Raw genomic sequence first — 19,659 nt, 5'->3', positions numbered from 1 at the left:
TGTGCATGCATACCTATTTACAAGCTGTGATTTGTGTTTTTTCCAAAATATATAATATGGAGAGTTCTTGAGTTTGTTATTCTTTGTGTGGTGTGTCATTAAATCTTTGTTCTTAATTAAAAACAACAACAGCTCTCTGTGGAGGGAGGTATTTAAGGAGAGAACTGTTGGCAGTGCTTGATCATTTGCAATTTGGCTCTTGTCTACTTCCCATATGCCAACTTCTCCATGGCTTTCTAGACACATTTATGAGGCATTATTACTAAAATCAATACAATAAATGTGTCAAGTGGAATAAAAAGAATCCCGTAGGGTAGTATGTGAAGCTACTAATATCATATGAAGCAAGACCTCAGAGAGTTAAAGACGTACCGGGGATGGACGGGATCTGAAGATCTTGGGCTGAAATTCTCCATGTTTCTGGAATGCCTCAATATCCTTGGTGACAAAGAATGGCAAGACAATTATTAAGAATACAGTGACAGAACTTAGAATTTGATGACATCAGACTCCAGCTATGGATCTGGTGGGGTGGCTGGGGTTAAAGACTAAGATTTAACACACTCTATTAGCCAGATATTTTTATGCCCATGAAGCATGGAAATGGAGATAGGAACACCAGCATCTGGCATAACATACGGGCGGAGTGGATGGCAGGTAAGGCATATCCCATATTCCTCCCAAAAATGTAAGAAAAGAGGGAAACGATCCTGTAAAAACTACAGGTTTTAGGAGAAGATGCTAGTCAAAAGATCTCAGGTTTTAATAGAAATTTGTTATCCTAGTAAAAATGCTTAATTCTGATTTTTTTTTTTTTAATTGGAAATCAGGTGGATGTGTTTGGGATCCAGATACTGGAAATAGCTCTTCATAGCACTGTTTGTATATTAGCATGAAATTGCCTACTTTCAAATTCTAGATGTTAATTTGAGCTTTTTATAATTTAACAAGTTACTCTTTGACAAAATTCATTTTATTTCAGCACTTCTAGACTCTATAAAAAGAAAGTAAACTGGCTTTCTTCTCTTCCTAGCTTTTTTGCAGGCTACTTCTGATTCACTTCTGTTTCCTTCTTATGGCACAATAACGTTCTTTACTAGGTCTGTGAATAGGGTGAATATCTGCTAACATAAGCAAAGAAGGCATTAGAAAGATAATTGCAGAGGTCTGCAATGCAATGCTGTTGTATATACTTCAGCAGCAAAAATATCTTTGAATATTTGAATCTTGATTTATTTAATTAAATATTCAAAGTATCCAACTAGGCATGCTAAATATAATTCAGTACAAGAACATCCAGAAACAAAATATTGCAGCAGATCATAATCTATGAGAACAAAACTCAGAGGCTAATTCAGAATTGCTTTTTTAATTTTAATGTATAACAAGATTACAAAAAAAAAAAAACAATTACAAAAGGTTAACAAACAGTGAATGCACAAAACTAATACAATCTAAGCAGAACAAACAAAAATAATACTAAACATCTATTGTATCATGCGTTAAACATTAAATAGAAATCAGTGGTTCACAAAAAAAAAAAAGCCTTATAATTGTGGTTATTCAGCAGGAAAAAATGATCATACTGCTCTGTTGTGGGTAAAATATCATGTAATCTATATCGGTGAAAAATTTAACTGCTTCATTTTATTCAGTATCCTGTTTTTGACAGTGTCTGAAACATAAAAGAAGGCCTATACAGGTAGCCCTTGACTTACAAGCATTTATTTAGTGACTGTTGGAAGTTACAACAGCTCTGAAAAAAGTGACCGATGACCATTTTTCACATTTATGACCATTGCAGCATCCCCCATGGTCACGTGATTTACATTTGGATGCTTGACGACTGGTTCATATTTATGACGGTTGTCATTTTGGAACCTTCTGACAAGCAAAGTCAATGGGGAAGCCAGATTCATTTAACAACCATGTTATTAAATAAACATCTGCAGTGATTCACTTAACAAATGTGGCAAGAAAAATCATAAAATGGAGCTAAGCTCATTTAACAAATTTCTCATTTAGCAACATAAATTCTGGACTCAGTTGTGGTCATAAATCGAGGATTACCTGTACATGAGAGTAATCACTTTCTCATTTTTGTTTTCCAATGATTGATATCCATACTGTCCTGATTCACACAACATGCTAAACCATAATATAGTTGTTGGCTTGGAGTTTGTATTAAACCACAACTTGGTTTGATAGGTGAACTCAGTTCTCTCTGAGTGCAGCTGAGTCACCATCTTTAATAATCACTGATGGTTTGCACTCGGTTGATGTATCTTTAGCACCTGTCAAACTCCATGTCTCATCTACCCTGTTTCCCCAAAAATAAGACCCAACTGGAAAATAAGTCCTAGCATGATTTTTTAGGATGCTCGTAATGTAAGCCCTACCCCCAAAATAAGCCCCAGTTAAGATTGTCAGCCAGATGGATGCATTTAGTACCATATTTCCCCAAAAATAAAACCTAACCAGAAAATAAGCCCTAATGTGTCTTTTGGAGCAAAAATGAATATAAGACCTGGTCTTATTTTTGGGGAAACACGGTATTATTATTTTATTTTTTAAAAGACATTTTCAATTTAAAATGACTAGTTAGCATGCTTCAACTTCAACTATATCAAAGATTGCTTCTGGGCCCTGCATGTAGCCAGGAAGCATACTTAAGAAATAAACATTTCAGAAAGTTGCACTGCAGAACTTTTGAACTACCTGACTAGGAAAGAAAAGCTGAACTACTAGAACTCATCTTAGCTGGAGGGAGATATGAAGCAACCTCATCCATTTGCTTTCTTACACACAGGTGTTTTAACACAGCCCAAAGCTCATGGCACTGTTTTTTATTAAAAGTGCACATAACATGCTTTTGACCTGCCCTTTTCAATTTCCACAGCCAAGAGTAGTAGCCAGGCAACACCAACTCTTTGAAGTAAGCCTCCTGACATTTTTTAACCGGTTATTTTTTTGCTATTTACTCCTACCTGAATCAGGAGCAAGTACATTTTACTATGCATTGCACATTTATCCTAAAGTAAGGTGGCACCAAGCTGAATCACTGCTTAAGGCTCATCCTGTCATTTTACCCCATGACTTTAATTGCATCTCTAGGCAGGTAGAGAGTTCTTCAAAATTAACTTTAAACCAGTGGTGGGTTGCCCCCCGATTCGGACTGGTTCTATAGAACCGGTTCTATAAAACTGGCGGGAGGCTCCGCCCACTGACCCTGATGTCATGAGAAGCGATCTGCGCATGCACAGAAGCAAGGTGTGTGCGCGAGCGAAGCGAGCCCGTTGCGAACTGGTAGTAAAGGTAAGTATAATCCACCCCTGCTTTAAACCTTCAGAATCAAATGGAGAGAGCAATGTTTATAAAATAACATTACACAGGACAATCAAAATAAATATAATTTCAAAATAATCAAAATTTAAAAAAGACAAAAGTGAAAGTAAATGTCTTTAATGTATTGGGTCTGATTTATTCTTGCCTAGTTTATTTTTCTAAGTCCTTCTACTGTACTTTATCAGGTTGGCTTTGTATCAAACTTTTCTATTTACTTTTTACTTGGTTTGGTATTTTTATCATGCTTCTTTCTCATGATGTGTTTAGAACTTCATTTTGTACTTGCATTGTATTATTTCAGATGAAACTTAAAAAGAATTTGTTTTAAATATAAATGAGTAGTTTGCTTGCCGAAAAACATTTTGAGGAAACAAGGCATTGCTAAATAGAATCAATCTAAGTAGCATCTTAATTAGCTTTTATAATAGGTAGCCAGAAGTAAACTAATTAAAGCTAATGATTCTTGGTCAGACAAGAAAATAGTTTTTATGTTTTCTGAATTCAGGAAATAGGTAGATAGAAAAAGAAGCTATGGCATTTTTTTCATTTTATGGGGAAAGTTTCATAGATAGAATTTTACATAATATTTCTAGTATGATGCTATTGTAATCTTACACAAATCCAACAATATATTGGTACTTTTATATTTGATTCTTTTCCTAATTAATATGTTGAGTATGTGCACTGTGCTAAGCAATGGTGAAATTCAATTTTTTTTACTACCGGTTCTGTGGGTGTGGCTTGGTGGGCATGGCAGGGGAAGGATACTGCAAAATCTCCATTCCCATCCCACTCCAGGGGAAGGATACTGCAAAATCTCCATTCCCACCCCACTCCAGGGGAAGGATACTGCAAAATCCCCATTCCCTCCCCACTCCTGGGAGAAGGATATTGCAAAATCTCCATTCCCACCCCTGGGGCCAGCCACAGGTGGTATTTGCCGGTTCTCAAAATTTCCGCTACCGGTTCTCCAGAACCTGTCAGAACCTGCTGGATTTCACCCCTGGTGCTAAGCCATAAATGTGATTACAGACCGCAATGGCTGGGTTTGCAAAATATTGGTTTTTTTAAATTATACAATGTGTAAACTTATCTTTTATCTGTGAATGGGTAACATAGGCTCTGATTGACAGGAAGACAGGTGATTTTAACTCATTGTGTGCTAGAAGTAATATATCTTTAGCAAGCTAATTTTATTGGGGAATGCAAGGTAATTTATTTTCTTATCTTATTTATCCTTATTGATTACAGGTAGTCCTCCACTTACAACAGTTCATTTAGTGACTGTTCAAAGTTACAACAGCATTGAAAGTGACATGACCATTTTTCACACTTATGACCTTTGTAGCATCCCCATGATCGTGTGATCAAAATTCAGAAGCTTGGCAACTGGTTCATACTTATGACCATTGCTGTGTCCCCAGGTCATGTGATCATCTTTTGACACGCAAAATCAATGGGGAAGCCAGATTCACTTAACAACCATGTGACTAACTTAACAACTACAGTGATTCATTTAACAACTGTGGCAAGAAAGTTCGTAAAATGGGACAAAACCAGTGGTGAAATCCGAACCGGTTTGCCACCAGTTCGCTGGCCACGCATACGTGGTGTGCGCCATATTTTCACTGCACACGCATGCATGGTACACACAAAATGCATGCTGCACACATGCTCAGTATGTGCCAAATGTGCGCTTCACGCAGAAAAAGGCGGCTTGGGAAGGTAAGTAGAACAGCGAGGGGGGGACAGCTGTGCCGCGCGATTTAGATTCACTAGAAAGCAGGATTTCCTGCTTTCTAGCAATTTCAAATCGCGCGGCACAGCTGATCGTCAGAAATACCGGTTCAGAGGAACTGGTAGCTATTTTTTTACTACCGGTTCACCTGAAGTGGTAGTTTTTATCACTACCGGTTCAGCCGAACAGGTAGAATTTCACCACTGGACAAAACTCATTTAACAACAGAGATGTTGGGCTCAGTTGTGGTTGTAAGTTGAGGACTACCTGTACACGGTATGCTTTTGAGGGCAACCTCACGATTTATACCCTTCAACCGTCCTCAGTTTCAGTGTTTGCATAGAGTGAAAAATTTAATGTTAATGACTGAAACTTAGATTATGAAAGGGGAAAAATATCTATACATCTATATACATAAATTTTCTATTGTATTTAACCAGTTGAGACACTAGACTAGAAACCAGGAGAGTGTGAGTTCTAGCCCTGTCTTAAGGCATGAAAACCAGCTGGATGGCCTTGGGCCAGTCACTTCCTCTCAGCCCAACCCATAACAAAGTGGTTGTTATGGGGAAAATAGGAGGGCAAAAGAATGTTAGATATTAGGTATGTTTGCTGCCTAGAAGAATAAAAAAAATAAAAATCTAAACAAAAACTCCTTAAGATACAGTTTGTAGAAACTGAGTTTGTTTTTAACCTTACCTTCTTATAGTCCCACAAGAGGGAGCTCAAATATTATTTCTTACATAGTGTACGGTATGCCTTAACTATGATTGGCCTACATTTTTTGATAGGTTCATAATAATATACCGTAGCTTTGAAGTGACTGAGCAACAAGGAAATAGTGCAACTTCTCAAGAGATGCAGTAACATCATACTTGCCTTAGTCATTAAAGCATAACCAAGAAATAGGCCCAGACTGGATATGAAGGTAAATCCTTCCCTGTCTTTACAGGTACGTAATATGAAAACTAGGTTACAGGAAGAGAGGGGAAGAGCAAGATGCCAAAGGGTATTTCAGATAATAAAATGCTGAAAACAAGTCAAGAAAATTAAGGCTTCTTAATTTTAAAATAAGGAAAATTGGCATGCGGCGTTCATGACTAATGACTTCTATAGGAAGAATGTACCACAGCCAGTTCATCTTAATTCTTTCAAGAATCTGTGAGGAAATACTCATTCTGAAATCCTACCATTATGACGATGGTTGTAAAGCAGAAGGAACAACAAATCACAATGTTGTATCTTTCAGGAAGGGGAAGGAGTCTTCCAACTTTTCTTTCTTTCTTTGGAAACAAAGACTTGGGACTGGAACGTTACTGTGCAGCCTGTGATCACATTATTTTCATCCATTTTTTTTTAATCAAGCAGGGAAATTATTCCTTGTGTCAAAAGATCTGTCGGGAGATAATTTGGTACCCGTAGGTGATGCTTTGGGGACTAAGCTCTAAGGATTTCACCATAAAATGTTTGAATAATGCAAATATACAATACAGACATCAGAATATAGGTGTCTCTGTCACAACTGGGACAAGAGTATTACATGCGCATTGTTTTTGTTCATCATTGTGAACACTTAATTCTAATTTAAAGTCTCCTGTTTATTTGTTTTGTTTGTTCATCTCCACCAATGGTATGCAGGAACTTGTGAGAGCCAATTGTTAAGCTATTTTGGAATTTTTTACAAGCTGGTTGGAGAGAACTGAGTCACTATGCCCAGTGCACTGATGTAGAAACAGAACTGGTTCTTAAACATTTGCCAGCACACCTCTGATCTCAATCCTTTGTTTTATATTCAGATGTGCTCAGTTTCTCATTAGCCAATCATCTGATTAAAGATTAGGTGGAAATGTTCTATTGATAGTTATGAAAAAAACAACAACAACACCCAATCCCAATTCTATTGCTTAAGAGATTTAAACTTTTCATCCAGAAGTCTATGGAGATTCTCAGTCATCCAGGTCATGGTTGTCCCAAAGGTGCTTTTTCAAGAGGCAACTGAGCTTTCCGGTTCTTCTTTGAAGACGTTTTGCTCCTCATCCAAGAAGCTGCTTCTGCTCTGAGCTCATCCATGGGATTTTCATCCAGAATTTATCAGATTCTGAGACATCAGCAAGGTCCATCTCTGTATCCCTAACCTGTCCCATGTCCCCCACCCCACTTCTAACAGCAATAACTATCCTACCACCTTTCTTTTTTGATTACCACTTTAAAAGTCTCTGGATAATCTGTAATATTTGGTTCTTCAATGAACTATTTGATTTGCAAACTAAATATTGTTACAGCATCTGCACAATTAAGTTTCGCTTTCCTGTGGTTGTATCCTGTGTTTATATTTAGATGACACAAGCATGAAGACAGGGTGTGTTTAATTATCGTAAGAAGTTGATTATTGTCAGTCTCAACAGTTAATGCTTATTGAAAATAATTTTCTGCGCTGCGTATCTGAAATAAGAACTCTGGGATTACAGTGAACTAAATATGAAGTTCAGCTAATTATAGAACTGCATTTAGTTTCTACGAGGAGATAATATTACATTTAGAAGTACTCCCATAGTTCCAAGACAAGTAAATCTATCAAAAATGCCACAAAGTAGGTAGCCAAATCAAACTGCTACTTTTTAGATTCAATTCAATATTCCTTTGCTAGATGAAAGTGGTAATGAATTTAGGTATAAATTTACATCTTTTTTACCTTTCAAAGTATCTTTGTCTCATGTTGTTATATGTACATAATAGAGCCCCACATTTTTGTTGCCAAGTGAGACGTTTGTTAAGTGAAACGTGCCCCATTTTACGACAGTTCCTGCCAATTGTTATGTGAATCACTGTAGTCGTTAAATTAGTGACATGGTTGTTAAGTGAATATGGCTTCCCCATCGACGTTGCTTGTCAGAAAGTTGCAAAAGATGATCACATGACCCCAGGACACTGCAACTGTCATAAATACAAGTTAGTTGCCAAGCGTCCGAATTTTGATCACGTGACTATGAGGATGCTGCAACAGTTGTAAGTGTGATAATTGGCCATAATTCATCTTTTTCAGTGCCATTGTAACTTTGAATGGGCACTAAACAAACTGTTGTAAGTTGAGGAAAAAAGTTGAGGAAAAATCCGAAGAAGGTACTATCCATCTGTAATACGTAGGTAGAGCTGCTAAAATGGCAGTTTTTCTTCAGTTTATTAAGCTACAGCCCTACCCAATTACTGCTTGCATTAGCTTCCTTTTATGTGTCATAAACACAAAAGATTTTAAATAGGGAAGCCAGAATTGTCCAAAGTTACCTCTTCAGCAAAGATCATTGCTACTTCCTTTTCCTGTTAATCCAGTTCAAAGTGAAGGGCTTAGTTAATGATTCACGTTTTGAAGATTTTTAGAACTGAGTGGCGAAAGAAAACAGTCTAATGAAAGTTTTCTTCTTCTCCCAATTATAATCTTAATGAATCCTTGACCAAAAGTTGAGGGGGGGGAAGAGAACTGGAATGTGAGTGTCCTTCAACTCCTCCCTTCATCCTTGTATTTTCAAGTCCTACTCTTTTATTGGTCTTCCTCCTTTTGTTTAGGAAAAGCTCACAAGGCAATATAAAATAGAAGTCATAGTTTAAAGTATAAAAGCATGAAATCCCAGTCAAACCAATTCAGTACAGAATAATAATGTAGCTTTATACAGATACTGCACTGTGCGGTGTGAGGCGCTGCTGACATTTTGGAAATATATGGATAAGTATGCTTTTGAAGCAAGGTCCTATCTATCCACTATTAATTTATTCCTCTGCTAATACCAGCTCTATGCTCCTGAGGTTTGTTACTTTAAATGCTAAAGGATAAGGTTTATGAAAATCCTTACTGTACTGATTTTAATCGCAAAGGAAATTAGATGAACAGAATTGAATACTTAGAATTACATTTTGGAGATAATAAGGCATTAGTTCTCCAACAGAACTTGGAATAATTTATTGATTTATTAATTCAGTCCATTTATATAGCTTTAAGCTTACAAATGGACACTTGTACGGATAAAATCAATTAAAAACAACACACAAAAATATTAAAACAAAATGTGCAAAACATATCACTCATCCAAGGCTATTCACATATCTATGAAAGCCTCTAACGGTGGGTTCACCTGGTCATCCTAATGTCCAAGGAACCAAACAAATCATCAATGCTTTGTGAAAGGTCAGTGGGACATATAGCATATGTTCTTGGTTATAGCTTGTTCCACTTACAATTTCCTTCTCTAGCACTTCACAAAACTATAAAATATCATCTATTGCGCATAATAGATTTGACGGTAAATAATTTGACGGCCGTGGCCAGGGGTGCCTTTTATCAGGTTCGCCTGATCCACCAGTTGCGTCCCTTTCTGGATCGGGATGCCTTGCGCACGGTCACTCATGCCCTAGTTACCTCCCGTATGGACTACTGTAATGCTCTCTACATGGGGCTCCCCTTGAAAAGCACCCAGAGGCTCCAACTGGTCCAGAATGTAGCCGCACGGGTGATTATGGGCGCAGCTCGTTACGCCCATGTAACACCTCTCCTACGCAAGCTGCACTGGCTCCCGGTGGTCTTCCGAGTGCAATTCAAGGTGTTAGTTATCACCTTTAAAGCGCTCCATGGCTTAGGACCTGGGTACCTACAAGACCGTCTTTTGCCACCAATAGCCTCCCACCGACCAGTTCGTTCTCACAGGGAGGGACTACTCAGAGTACCGTCAGTCAAATTATGCCGACTGGCGACTCCCAGGGGGAGGGCCTTCTCTGTGAGGGCTCCAACCCTTTGGAATGAACTGCCCCCGGAGATACGGAATATCCCTGATCTCCGTGCTTTCCGCTGTGCCCTCAAGACCCTGATGTTTCAACAGGCGAGGCTAAACATATGAACATGTGAATGATTTTTTTTTTTAAATGTTATCTAATTCTGGGTTTTATTTAATTGACCAAACTAAGTAATAATTTTAATTAGCAATTTTATGATGTTTGTGTGTCTATATTTTTCTTGACTGTACACCGCCTTGAGTCCTACGGGAGAAAGGCGGTATAGAAATATAATAAATAAATAAATAAATAATAAATAATCTTTCTGTCAGGCCTGGAAACCATCTTATGCATTGGGCCTTCAGGCCTGCCACATTTACTACTGTGGGAAACTGGGAGGGGGGATTGTATGGAGCAAGGGTGATATATAGTCATAATAACATTCCTTTCTCAAAGAGTCAAGGACATCTTGCCCTGCCCCTGGAGGACTGGAACTGGGAGGCCTCTCCATTTGGGATTGGACCATGTGATGGACATGTGGGTGCCGGGGCAGGAACTTGGACTTTCCCTTGGGTGGGGAAAACCTGGAAGCTTTCAGATTCGGGTTTTCCCAGATGTGCCAATATGACATCTCTAATAAAATGGAACTTTGAGGAACTTCAAGCCTCGGAGTCTTTTTTCATTGGGGGTGTTACTTGGATCCCTGACACTTTCTTCCTCCTATTTCCTCTGGCTTCCAAGATTATTCCATTTCTGAGGCTATGCTGAAATTCCTTATAATCAAGACCCTTCTAGTATTGGGGCCTGCTACTACTCCAGATCTCATTGGTTCAATAGATCACAATGGCTCATTTAGTGTTCAGTGTTTCTGAGTGACAGACCATTTTCTCATATGTCCTTCATTAATATTTATCAATTGGAATTCGCCAATAACTTAACAGGAAGAAAAATGCCACAATGACAAGGGTTGATATATTAGGACTCTTGCAATCGGAATATGAGCGAGATAAAACAGCATACACCAGTAGTTCTCAACCTGTGGTCTGTGGGGGCCAGTGAAGTCATCACACGGGGTCTGTGAAGGCTTGAAGAAATGTTATAATTTAAATCTTGAGTTAAGCCTTGGGAGTCCGTGGCCACAAAAGCTATTAAAAGGGGGTCGATAGTGAAGAAAAGGTTGAGAATCACTGGCATATGCCATATACATTGAAGGCTGGCTGTGCTATTTATACAGAATCCTCTGGTGATCAAATGAAACAAACAAAATGTTTAAAAGTTATGATATTTACTTAGTTACTTATCAAACACATCTAAGTTATATTAAAGTAACCAAAATATATTTATAATTCTCAAGGCAACTTTTGAGCATCCTTAATGTTTAGAAATTGAAAGTTGAAAAAATTGACACGCCCTACAATAAATATGTCTTCATTACAACTGGCCATTTTATTATAGTTTAAGATTTGGGAGTGAATGTCACCTGTTTTCTTCAGAAATGAGAGAATTCATTTCCGTTTTGATTTGTGAAACTTTTCAGCAGGAGAACCTGTTCTACAATATCCCAAGAAACCTTAAACACAACTTGTGAAATAACCCTTTGATTTGTCTGGAACTTCTTATAACTTTGGAATCAGAAAGAAGAAATAGGAATTCACCTTATGCCTGTACTGGCTTGTCTGATTTCATATTTCTTATTTGCACACAGTTCCAAAAATTATAGATAAGGGATTCCCCAGCTGCCCTGGGAAGAGTCAGAAATTGAATTTGTTTGGAAAAGGTGCACTCCATATAAAATGCATGTTGTTACAGAAATGCAACTCTTCCAGTGAATAAATTGATTTACCATCTATAGCAGGTTGATTACCTGCTATAACTGACAGTTTGATATCTTTTTTCTTTTGCAATCTGCAAAATATACCCCTCAAAAAGACCAACATTTTTTTTAATGCCAAGAAAAGAGAATTAGATTTCAAAATTTCTATCTCATTGCCCGTTTTATTACCCCCCCCCCTTTTAACCTGGTATTTTTAGGTACGCGTGAATTCTAAAATTTTCACAGGACTGTTGCATTTTTCTGTATTTTAATATTTTGGTGTATTCACTTCCCCCCAGAATATATATAAATTTCTGGTGTTTTTTCGCATTAACAGTGATGCTGATATGATTCAGTTTGTTTCAGAAACAAAATTAGGCTGCCTTCAGTACTACAAGAGAAAGAACTCTGAATGTACTGTAAACAAGGCAGAAGAAATAAGAAATATTTAATCCTCTTGAGAAGTTGCTGAGCATTAACAGACAAAATATAAATATTTGCAAGGGAAATGGATCCTAGCTAGGAAAAAAATTAAATTATTTTCAATAGTGCTGCTGAAGACTTCTCTTTTCTGTTTTTATGCAAATAGATGTACAGGCTTCAAGGACAGAGTTGCTTGGTAATTAGATGCCTATCCAGCTGTCCACTGTCAACCATAAAGTTTTGCTACATCCACGGGTTTCTGATTTATCCTATCCTGTAATCCTACCGTGCGTACACTTCAAAACAAATATTCTTGAAGTGTTTGGTTGAAGTACTATATCAAAGAGCCTCTGCGAAATCCATATGATTTTAAAATCTGATTTCATTGTTTTAAAAACCACAATCAATATGCAAATTGCAGAAATAATATAAACGTGCGGCAAGAGATTCTCATTGAAACTCATGTAATATACAGTAGCTGTTCATTTAGTATCATCAACATAATGTATCCTTACTTGGGTAACATCTGTAGCAATTATGGATATAGAGGCAAAGGAGGTGTCGTTTCAGCCTGCAAAATGGGTTAGCGTTATTAACTGAGGCAGGATAGAAGTGATGTAGTTAAAATATATGCTCAAATTTAACAGGATGGACTAACTCATGAATATTTAAATTTTAAAAATTGGGTTTTTTTTTAAAGAACATGTTTACTACTATGCTAGAAACACTTACCCATGCACTACCAAAATTTCTTATTTTGTAGCCTTGAGCTGAATAACAAAATAACGGAGTTGGAAAGGACCTTGGAGGTCTTCTAGTCCAACCCTCTGCTCAAGCAGGAGACCCCATACCATTTTCAACATATGGTTGTCCAGTCTCATCTTAAAAACCTCTGGTGTTGGGAGCACCCACAACTTCTGAAGGCAAGTTGTTCCACTAGTTGATTGTTCTTAACTGTCAAGAAGTTTTTTCTTAGTTCTGGTTTCTCCTTGCTTTTCTCTTTGTTCAGTTTCCACCCATTCCTTCTTGTCTTGCCTTCTGGTGCTATATAGATATTGGTTGACATTCTCTCCCCCCCCCCTTATTCTTTGTGGCAGTCCCTCAACTATTGGAAGACTGTTATTATGTCACTGCCTAGTCCTTCTTTTCATTAGACTAGACCAGGGGTGCCAAACGCAAACCCTGGGGGCCAGATCCAGCCTGTGGGGTACTTAGATCTGGCCCGCGGGGCTGCCCTGGAAACAGCAAAGGACCGGCCCATGGTGCCTCTGCCAGAAGAAATGGAGCTTGAGAGGGCCACCCCTCAAGAGCCCTGTTTTCGCTGGCTGAGGGTTGCAGGAGGCTGTCGTAGCTGAAAATGGAGCTCGGGAGCCCGTTTTTGCTGGCAGAGCGCTCGGGCTGTTATAGGCACCCCCGACACGAGTGACGTTGAGCTGGCCACATCTACCCTGGCCATCCTGGCCCCTCGAGGTCAAACACAACCCCGATGCAGCCTTCAATGAAATCGAGTTTTGACACCCCTGGATTAGACATACCCAATTCCTGCAAACATTCTTCAGCCCCCTAATCATCTTTGTCGCTCTTTTCTGTTCTCTTTCCAGAGTCTCAACTTCTTTTTTATATTGTGGTGACCAAAATTGGATGCAATTGGATGCAAAAATTGGGCAAACTTAACTTTTGTACCTCCTAGGGCAAAACTTTTTCAACCTTTTCATTATGTATTATGACAGAATACAAAATGTCATAAAACATTTCCTGTGCTCAGCTCCTGATATTTGACTGCTCCTTTCAACATGGGATACTTCCAGTGCGGCTACATGTCTGAATATTTCCCTGAATTTGTATGAACTTTTTCAGTGAAGCTGATATTTCAGAAGCTCTGCTTTAGTTTTTCTGACGTGTTTAGTTGTATCCAGTCCTGTGCGAAGCTAGCAGGAAGATTTGGAGGAATCTGGTAAGGAAATATCTCTGAAAAGATGACCCAACAGATCACCGGAGGTCTACTTCATTATTTAGGAAAATGAGAACTGCAGGAAGCCAAATCTGAAAACTTCCTTCCCTATTTGATTATTATGATGCTTCTCGTTACATTTCAGAATATGTTTTGGTTCAGCTACCTCTACCTCAGGGGTGTCAAACTCAAGGTCTGGTGGGTGCCGGATCTGGCTCACAGGATGCTTAGATCTGGCCCACAGAGTCGCCTTGGAAATAGCAAAGGACTGGCCTGTGGTGTCTCTACCAGAGAAAACAGAGCTCAGGAGTGCCTCATGTGGCCCTCCAGACCTCCGTTTTCAATGGTAGAGGGTTGCAGGAGGCCATCGCAGCTGAAAACAGGGCTTAGGATCCCGTTTTGTCTGGCAGAGTGCTCGGGCCACCCAGCACCCCCAACACAAGTGACATAGAGCTGGCCACGCTCACTCCAGTCCCCCCAGGTCAAACACAACCCTGATGCGGCCCTCAGTGAAATGAGCTCTACCTCATCTATTGAAAAAAAAAATCTACTCTTAAAATCCAGACCCAAACTACAGCTATGCCAACAACACGTCTTTTTATCAGTTAATGAACGCTCAGAAAACAAATTCAGATTAATACCAAGTGTCAATCACTTCTTTTTCTGTTGTTCCAGAATGTTTACCCATTACTTAATGCCACACAGGGTGTGTTGTTTTCCTGTGGGGGTTGGAGGGAGAAAAATCTGTCACAATGCAAGTTTCACTTCATGAGTAGGTGACACATGAACAATGGAGCTTGGATCATTCATCAATCGTTACATGCATGTGTCACAATGCAGATTTGATTATTTTGGCATCACCGTGGTTCGGAAGAGATGTTTATCTCTTCCATGATCAAAGGAACACTCACACACATACGTGTGTGTGTGTGTGTGTGTGAGAGAGAGAGAGAGAGAGAGCGAGCGAGAGAGAGACAAACACACACACACACACACACACACACACAGAACTTCTCTAGCTTGTGGGTGGGACAGGAAGTGGGCAGGAAACCTTTTGCCATTTCTTTTAGATATTTCTATACTTTTGAGTCAGAGACTCATCCATCTGATTTACTTCCTGTAGGGCTGTTAAGGACTGACTGGTTCACCAACCTAGCCTCTTTTTGCTCAACTACTACTTGTAGGTCATTGAGATTGAGAAAGAGTAACTATGCAATAAGGCCGAGTTACGTGCTCCTACAGTCACCACATCAAAGCCTGCATTGCTTTGGTAAATTTGCATCGGTTTCAGACACAGGAAGAGCATAAGGGAAAGATGTTGTAGGCCAATGAACAAATGGTGCGGTTATTATTATTATTATTATTATTATTTCAATTCTGTGCCTCAAGTAAGTGGCCACATTGATCTGCCCATTTGATCACCCCCATGGTCACGTGATCAAAATTCAGACGCTTGGCAACTGACTCGTATTTATGACGGTTGTAGTCTCCCGGGATCATGTGATCAACCTTTTGAGACCTGACCAGCAAAGTCAAGGCGGAAGCCAGGTTTACATGTTATTAACTTAACAAGATCAGTGATTCCCTCAACAACTGTGGCAAGCAAGGTCTAAAATTCACTCACTTAACTATCGCACTTAGCAACAGCAAATTTGGGTTCACTTATGGTCGTAAATTGAGGACTAGATGTATAAAAGGCGTAGAATTATATAAATGGTTCGGAAATTGCAAGTCTGCCATGGTAATCTTTGTGGAAAGACTGCAGATTACAGACTGAAGTTTATGACTTGCATCGGAAGAAACAAGGTTTAATCCCTGACATTTCTAGGTAGGACTGTAAAAGTTTTTAGCTGAGAACAGTTTTCTTCCTCCTTTTATAAGCAGAGACCTGTTCACGTAATATATTATGTCACGATGACTGCAATACAGTGTAGTCCAGTCCTAGAACATAGGTAAAGTTATTCAACTTTGTACCCGTGATTTGTTTTAAGTTAACTATTATCCAGCATATTATCTGGATCTGGACTAATGGCTCTACTTCATAAAGAGAAAGAGGAGAAATGGCAAAAAATGTGATTCATTCCTACAGCTGCGTATCTCTTATTTCCACTGACTTAGGATAAGAAAAAAAATCAAAACAGGTAAGGTTGACCAGCTCAGCAAAAATAGAAAAGCGAACATGCGGCTTGGCATGCAAACCTTTTCTGTAATTAGATGGACGCATCATACTAAGCTGTCATTTGATAACCATCATTTATTAAGGACAACATCCTAAGCCAAAACTAAATGAAAGACATGTCCCTCACCTTTCCCCATAGGCATCTGACATAGAGGTAACTTGTCAATTTATGACAACTGAGCCCCAAATTTCTGTGGCTAAGTGAAACGGTTGTTAAGTGAGTTTTGTCCCATTTTACAACCTTTCTTGCCACTGTTAAGGGAATCACTGCAGTTGTTAACTTAGTAACATGGCTGTTAAGTAAATCTGGCTTCCCCATTGACTTTGCTTGTCTGAAGTCACGAACAGTGAACGCATGACCCCGAGACACTGCAACCGTCGTAAATATGAGTCAGTAGCCAAGAGTCTGAATTTTGATCCTGTGACCATGGGGATGCTGCAACGGTCGCAAGTGTGAAAAATGGTCATAAGTCGCTTTTTCTAGTGCCATTCTAACTTCGAAGGGTCACTAAACAAATGGTCCTAAGTCAAGGACTATCTGTATATGGCTGAAAATGTCATTTGCACCATGAAGGAACTGGAAACATAACTGAGAACCCCAAATAGTAAAAATAGCTCTCCCCTCTTTTTCAGCTTTGAACAGCATTAACTAATTAAAAGGAGTTATATCATATCCTGTGATAATAAACTTTTAATCAGTTCAGTATATGTATATCAGTGGTGGGATTCAAATATTTTTACTACCGGTTCTGTGGGGGTGGCATGGCATGGCATGGCTTGGTGGGCGTGGCAGGGGAAGGATACTGTAAAATCTCCATTCCCTCCCCACTCCAGGGGAAGGTTACCACAAAATCCCCATTTCCTCCCAATCAGCTGGGACTCAGGAGGCAGAGAACAGATGGGAGCAGGGCCAGTCAGAGGTGGTATTTACCGGTTCTTCGAACTACTCAAAAGTTCTGCTACCGGTTCTCCAGAACGATTCAAATGTCACAAACAATAGAGGTAATGGCCATGGCTATATTTCGAAGAAAGACTCTAATGTGCTTTGTGGCTTTGAACAAAGCAAATGTGTAGGATTGACCCACACTGAGTGGGTGGCCAAAAAAAATCCCCTTTTCTCTGCCAGGTGACCTAATTATCACCTCCTACCTCAAACATTTACTTATAAGAGACTGTAAAGTAATGAGCATAGGCCTTTGCAACTATGATAAACAGGGTGTTGCTTAGTGTAAGTAAGGGTTGCTGAAGTTAGATGGAGAAGAAAATCAGCTCCATTAGTCTCACAGATATGAGAGAGCAAGAGCATGTGATGTGATGTGAACTATTCACATCACAGCACAATAGCAACATTAAGAATAACTCATCTTTGGACTTCCGGGAAAATAATGGCAGAATGAAGAGAGCTTTAGGGCAAGCGATGCAGTAAAAAGAGGAACCGGTGAAGGGTTCATCAACAACCCCAGATCAAGGAGAGGGCTAGGATGACTCATAGGGTTGGCTCTATATAGAGCCTCCTCAAAAGAGACCGTAAAATAGCAATATCCAGTGAGTTTTAGAACTTTGGAAGTCAGTCAGATAAGCATCTTGTTCAAGCTATGGTTCAGCGCCTTCAGTTGGACCCTTGGTTCGCCCACCTCCCCTCTTAACCACGTTAGGAAATTGTTTGCCATTGATTTTTTGGGATGTAAAAAAAAAAATCCTGCTGAAGGGCAAGGTTTACTGTGCCGGGAGAGTTTTCTTTCACCTGTGATGAAAGAAGTTTCGTATAAATTTAAGGATTATAATAGAAAAAAAAATACTTTTGGAAATTAGCAATAGTGGGACTAGAATGTTGACTTTCGAAAAATAAGGGGCCAGATAGACTTGAAATACATCTTGTGGATTTTTAAAAATGTTATTATATGTATCTTATAGATCTATCTATATCTATAGCTGTCTCACTGTCTGTCTGTTTCTCTCTCCATCTTGATATTAACTCTTAAGAAATCATCTCATGAGAAAATTTTATTGATTGAAAATAAATATAAGGGAGGATTCTGAAGATTGACTAGAGAAATCAGAGAGCATAAAGATTATAATTCAAGTGACCATTAACGGAGCAATATGATTTGTCTGTAGAAGAAATCAAGGCTATTTAGGAACAAGGTATTCAGAAAATACTGCTACGATTGATTGCCACTATAGGTAGATCTCACTTAATGACCATTCATTCAGTGACCATGAGAAATTACACAGGCGCCGAACAAAGGGACTTAAGATCAGTACCTGAACTTGCAAGACATGGCGGTCATGATTGCCATCTGGGTCCTTGGCAACCCATTCACATGACAGGTGTATCCCGCGATTATGTGATGGCCATTTATGTTAATGTTAATGTTGTAAGCCTCCCAGACTCACCTTGTGGCAAGATGGGCAGCAAATAAATTTAACCCCCTCCCAAAAAAGAAACAAATAAATAAATAAGGGCACGCCACTCGAATATAAACTGAGAGCAAACCCTACTCCTTACTAGCACTGTGGCTGGTGTTACCTGGTTTGGAGAAATAGAATAGAATAGAATAGAATAGAATAGAATAGAATAGAATAGAATAGAATAGAATAGAATAGAATAGAATAGAATAGAATAGAATAGAATAGAATAGAATTCTTTATTGGCCAAGTGTGATTGGACACACAAGGAATTTGTCTTAGGTGTATATGCTCTCAGTGTACATAAGGAGAATAAAATACATTCATCAAGAATAAAAAGATACAACACTTAGTGATAGTCAAGGTTACTAATAAGCTATCAAATTGTACAAGGATTCAATATAAATTGAAAGATACAAGCAACATGGTTATAGTAATAAGTGGGAAGAGATAGATACTAGTAAGGAAGAGAAGAATAATAGTAATACAGTCTTAGTAAATTATTTGACAGTGTTGTGGCAATTAGTTGTTTGGCAGAGTGATGGCATTCGGGGAAAAATTGTCCTTGTGTCTAGTTTTTCTGGTGTGCAGTGCTCTATAGAGTCTTTTTGAGGGTAGAAGTTGAAACAATTTACGTCCAGGATGTGAGGGGTCTGTAGATATTTTCACAGCCCTCTTTTTGACTCGTGCATTGAAACGTCTGCAAGAAAACAACCAACTTCAGAGAGCACCAAGAACCCCTCATTGCTACATACAGAGAACTATTTAGGGCAGCATTCAAACCACATCCGTATTCCAGAGCCTGGAAATGGAGTCGCCCTCTCTGTGCTTCTCTCTTCCTCGGGATTGCCCCGGGAGAAATACAGGTAGTGCTTGACTTACAACAGTCCGTTTAATGACCGTTCAAAGTTACAACGGCACTGAACATTCTGACTATGGACCGTTTTTCACAGTTACGACTTTTGGAAGCAGCCTCCCCATGTTCGCGTGATCAAAATTCAGACGCTTGGCAACGGCTTCATACGGATAGTCTTCAACTTACA

At 39.0% G+C, this 19,659-nt stretch overlaps 1 protein-coding gene across 2 annotated transcripts in view; it reads left to right on the top strand.

Moving 5' to 3' along the window:
* The first annotated feature begins 487 nt into the window (after positions 1–487).
* NDFIP2 (Nedd4 family interacting protein 2) overlaps positions 488–19,659 on the top strand; it is a 64,246-nt gene continuing 45,074 nt past the window's right edge. The window contains exon 1 of one of the 2 annotated variants that reach the window (XM_034417144.3): positions 488–657. In XM_034417144.3, coding sequence (XP_034273035.2) covers positions 598–657 — 60 coding nt within the window. In that variant the 5' untranslated portion in view covers positions 488–597. The remainder of the gene's footprint in view (positions 658–19,659) is intronic. The other variant, XM_034417120.3, reaches the window with a different exon arrangement.

Source organism: Pantherophis guttatus, chromosome 5 (genome assembly GCF_059756535.1).
Source record: "Pantherophis guttatus breed Tessera chromosome 5, ASM5975653v1, whole genome shotgun sequence".
NCBI classification, from domain to species: Eukaryota; Metazoa; Chordata; class Lepidosauria; order Squamata; family Colubridae; genus Pantherophis; species Pantherophis guttatus.
The sequence above is the reverse complement of the archived record's forward strand: the minus strand, read 5'-3'. Positions and strand labels throughout refer to the sequence as shown.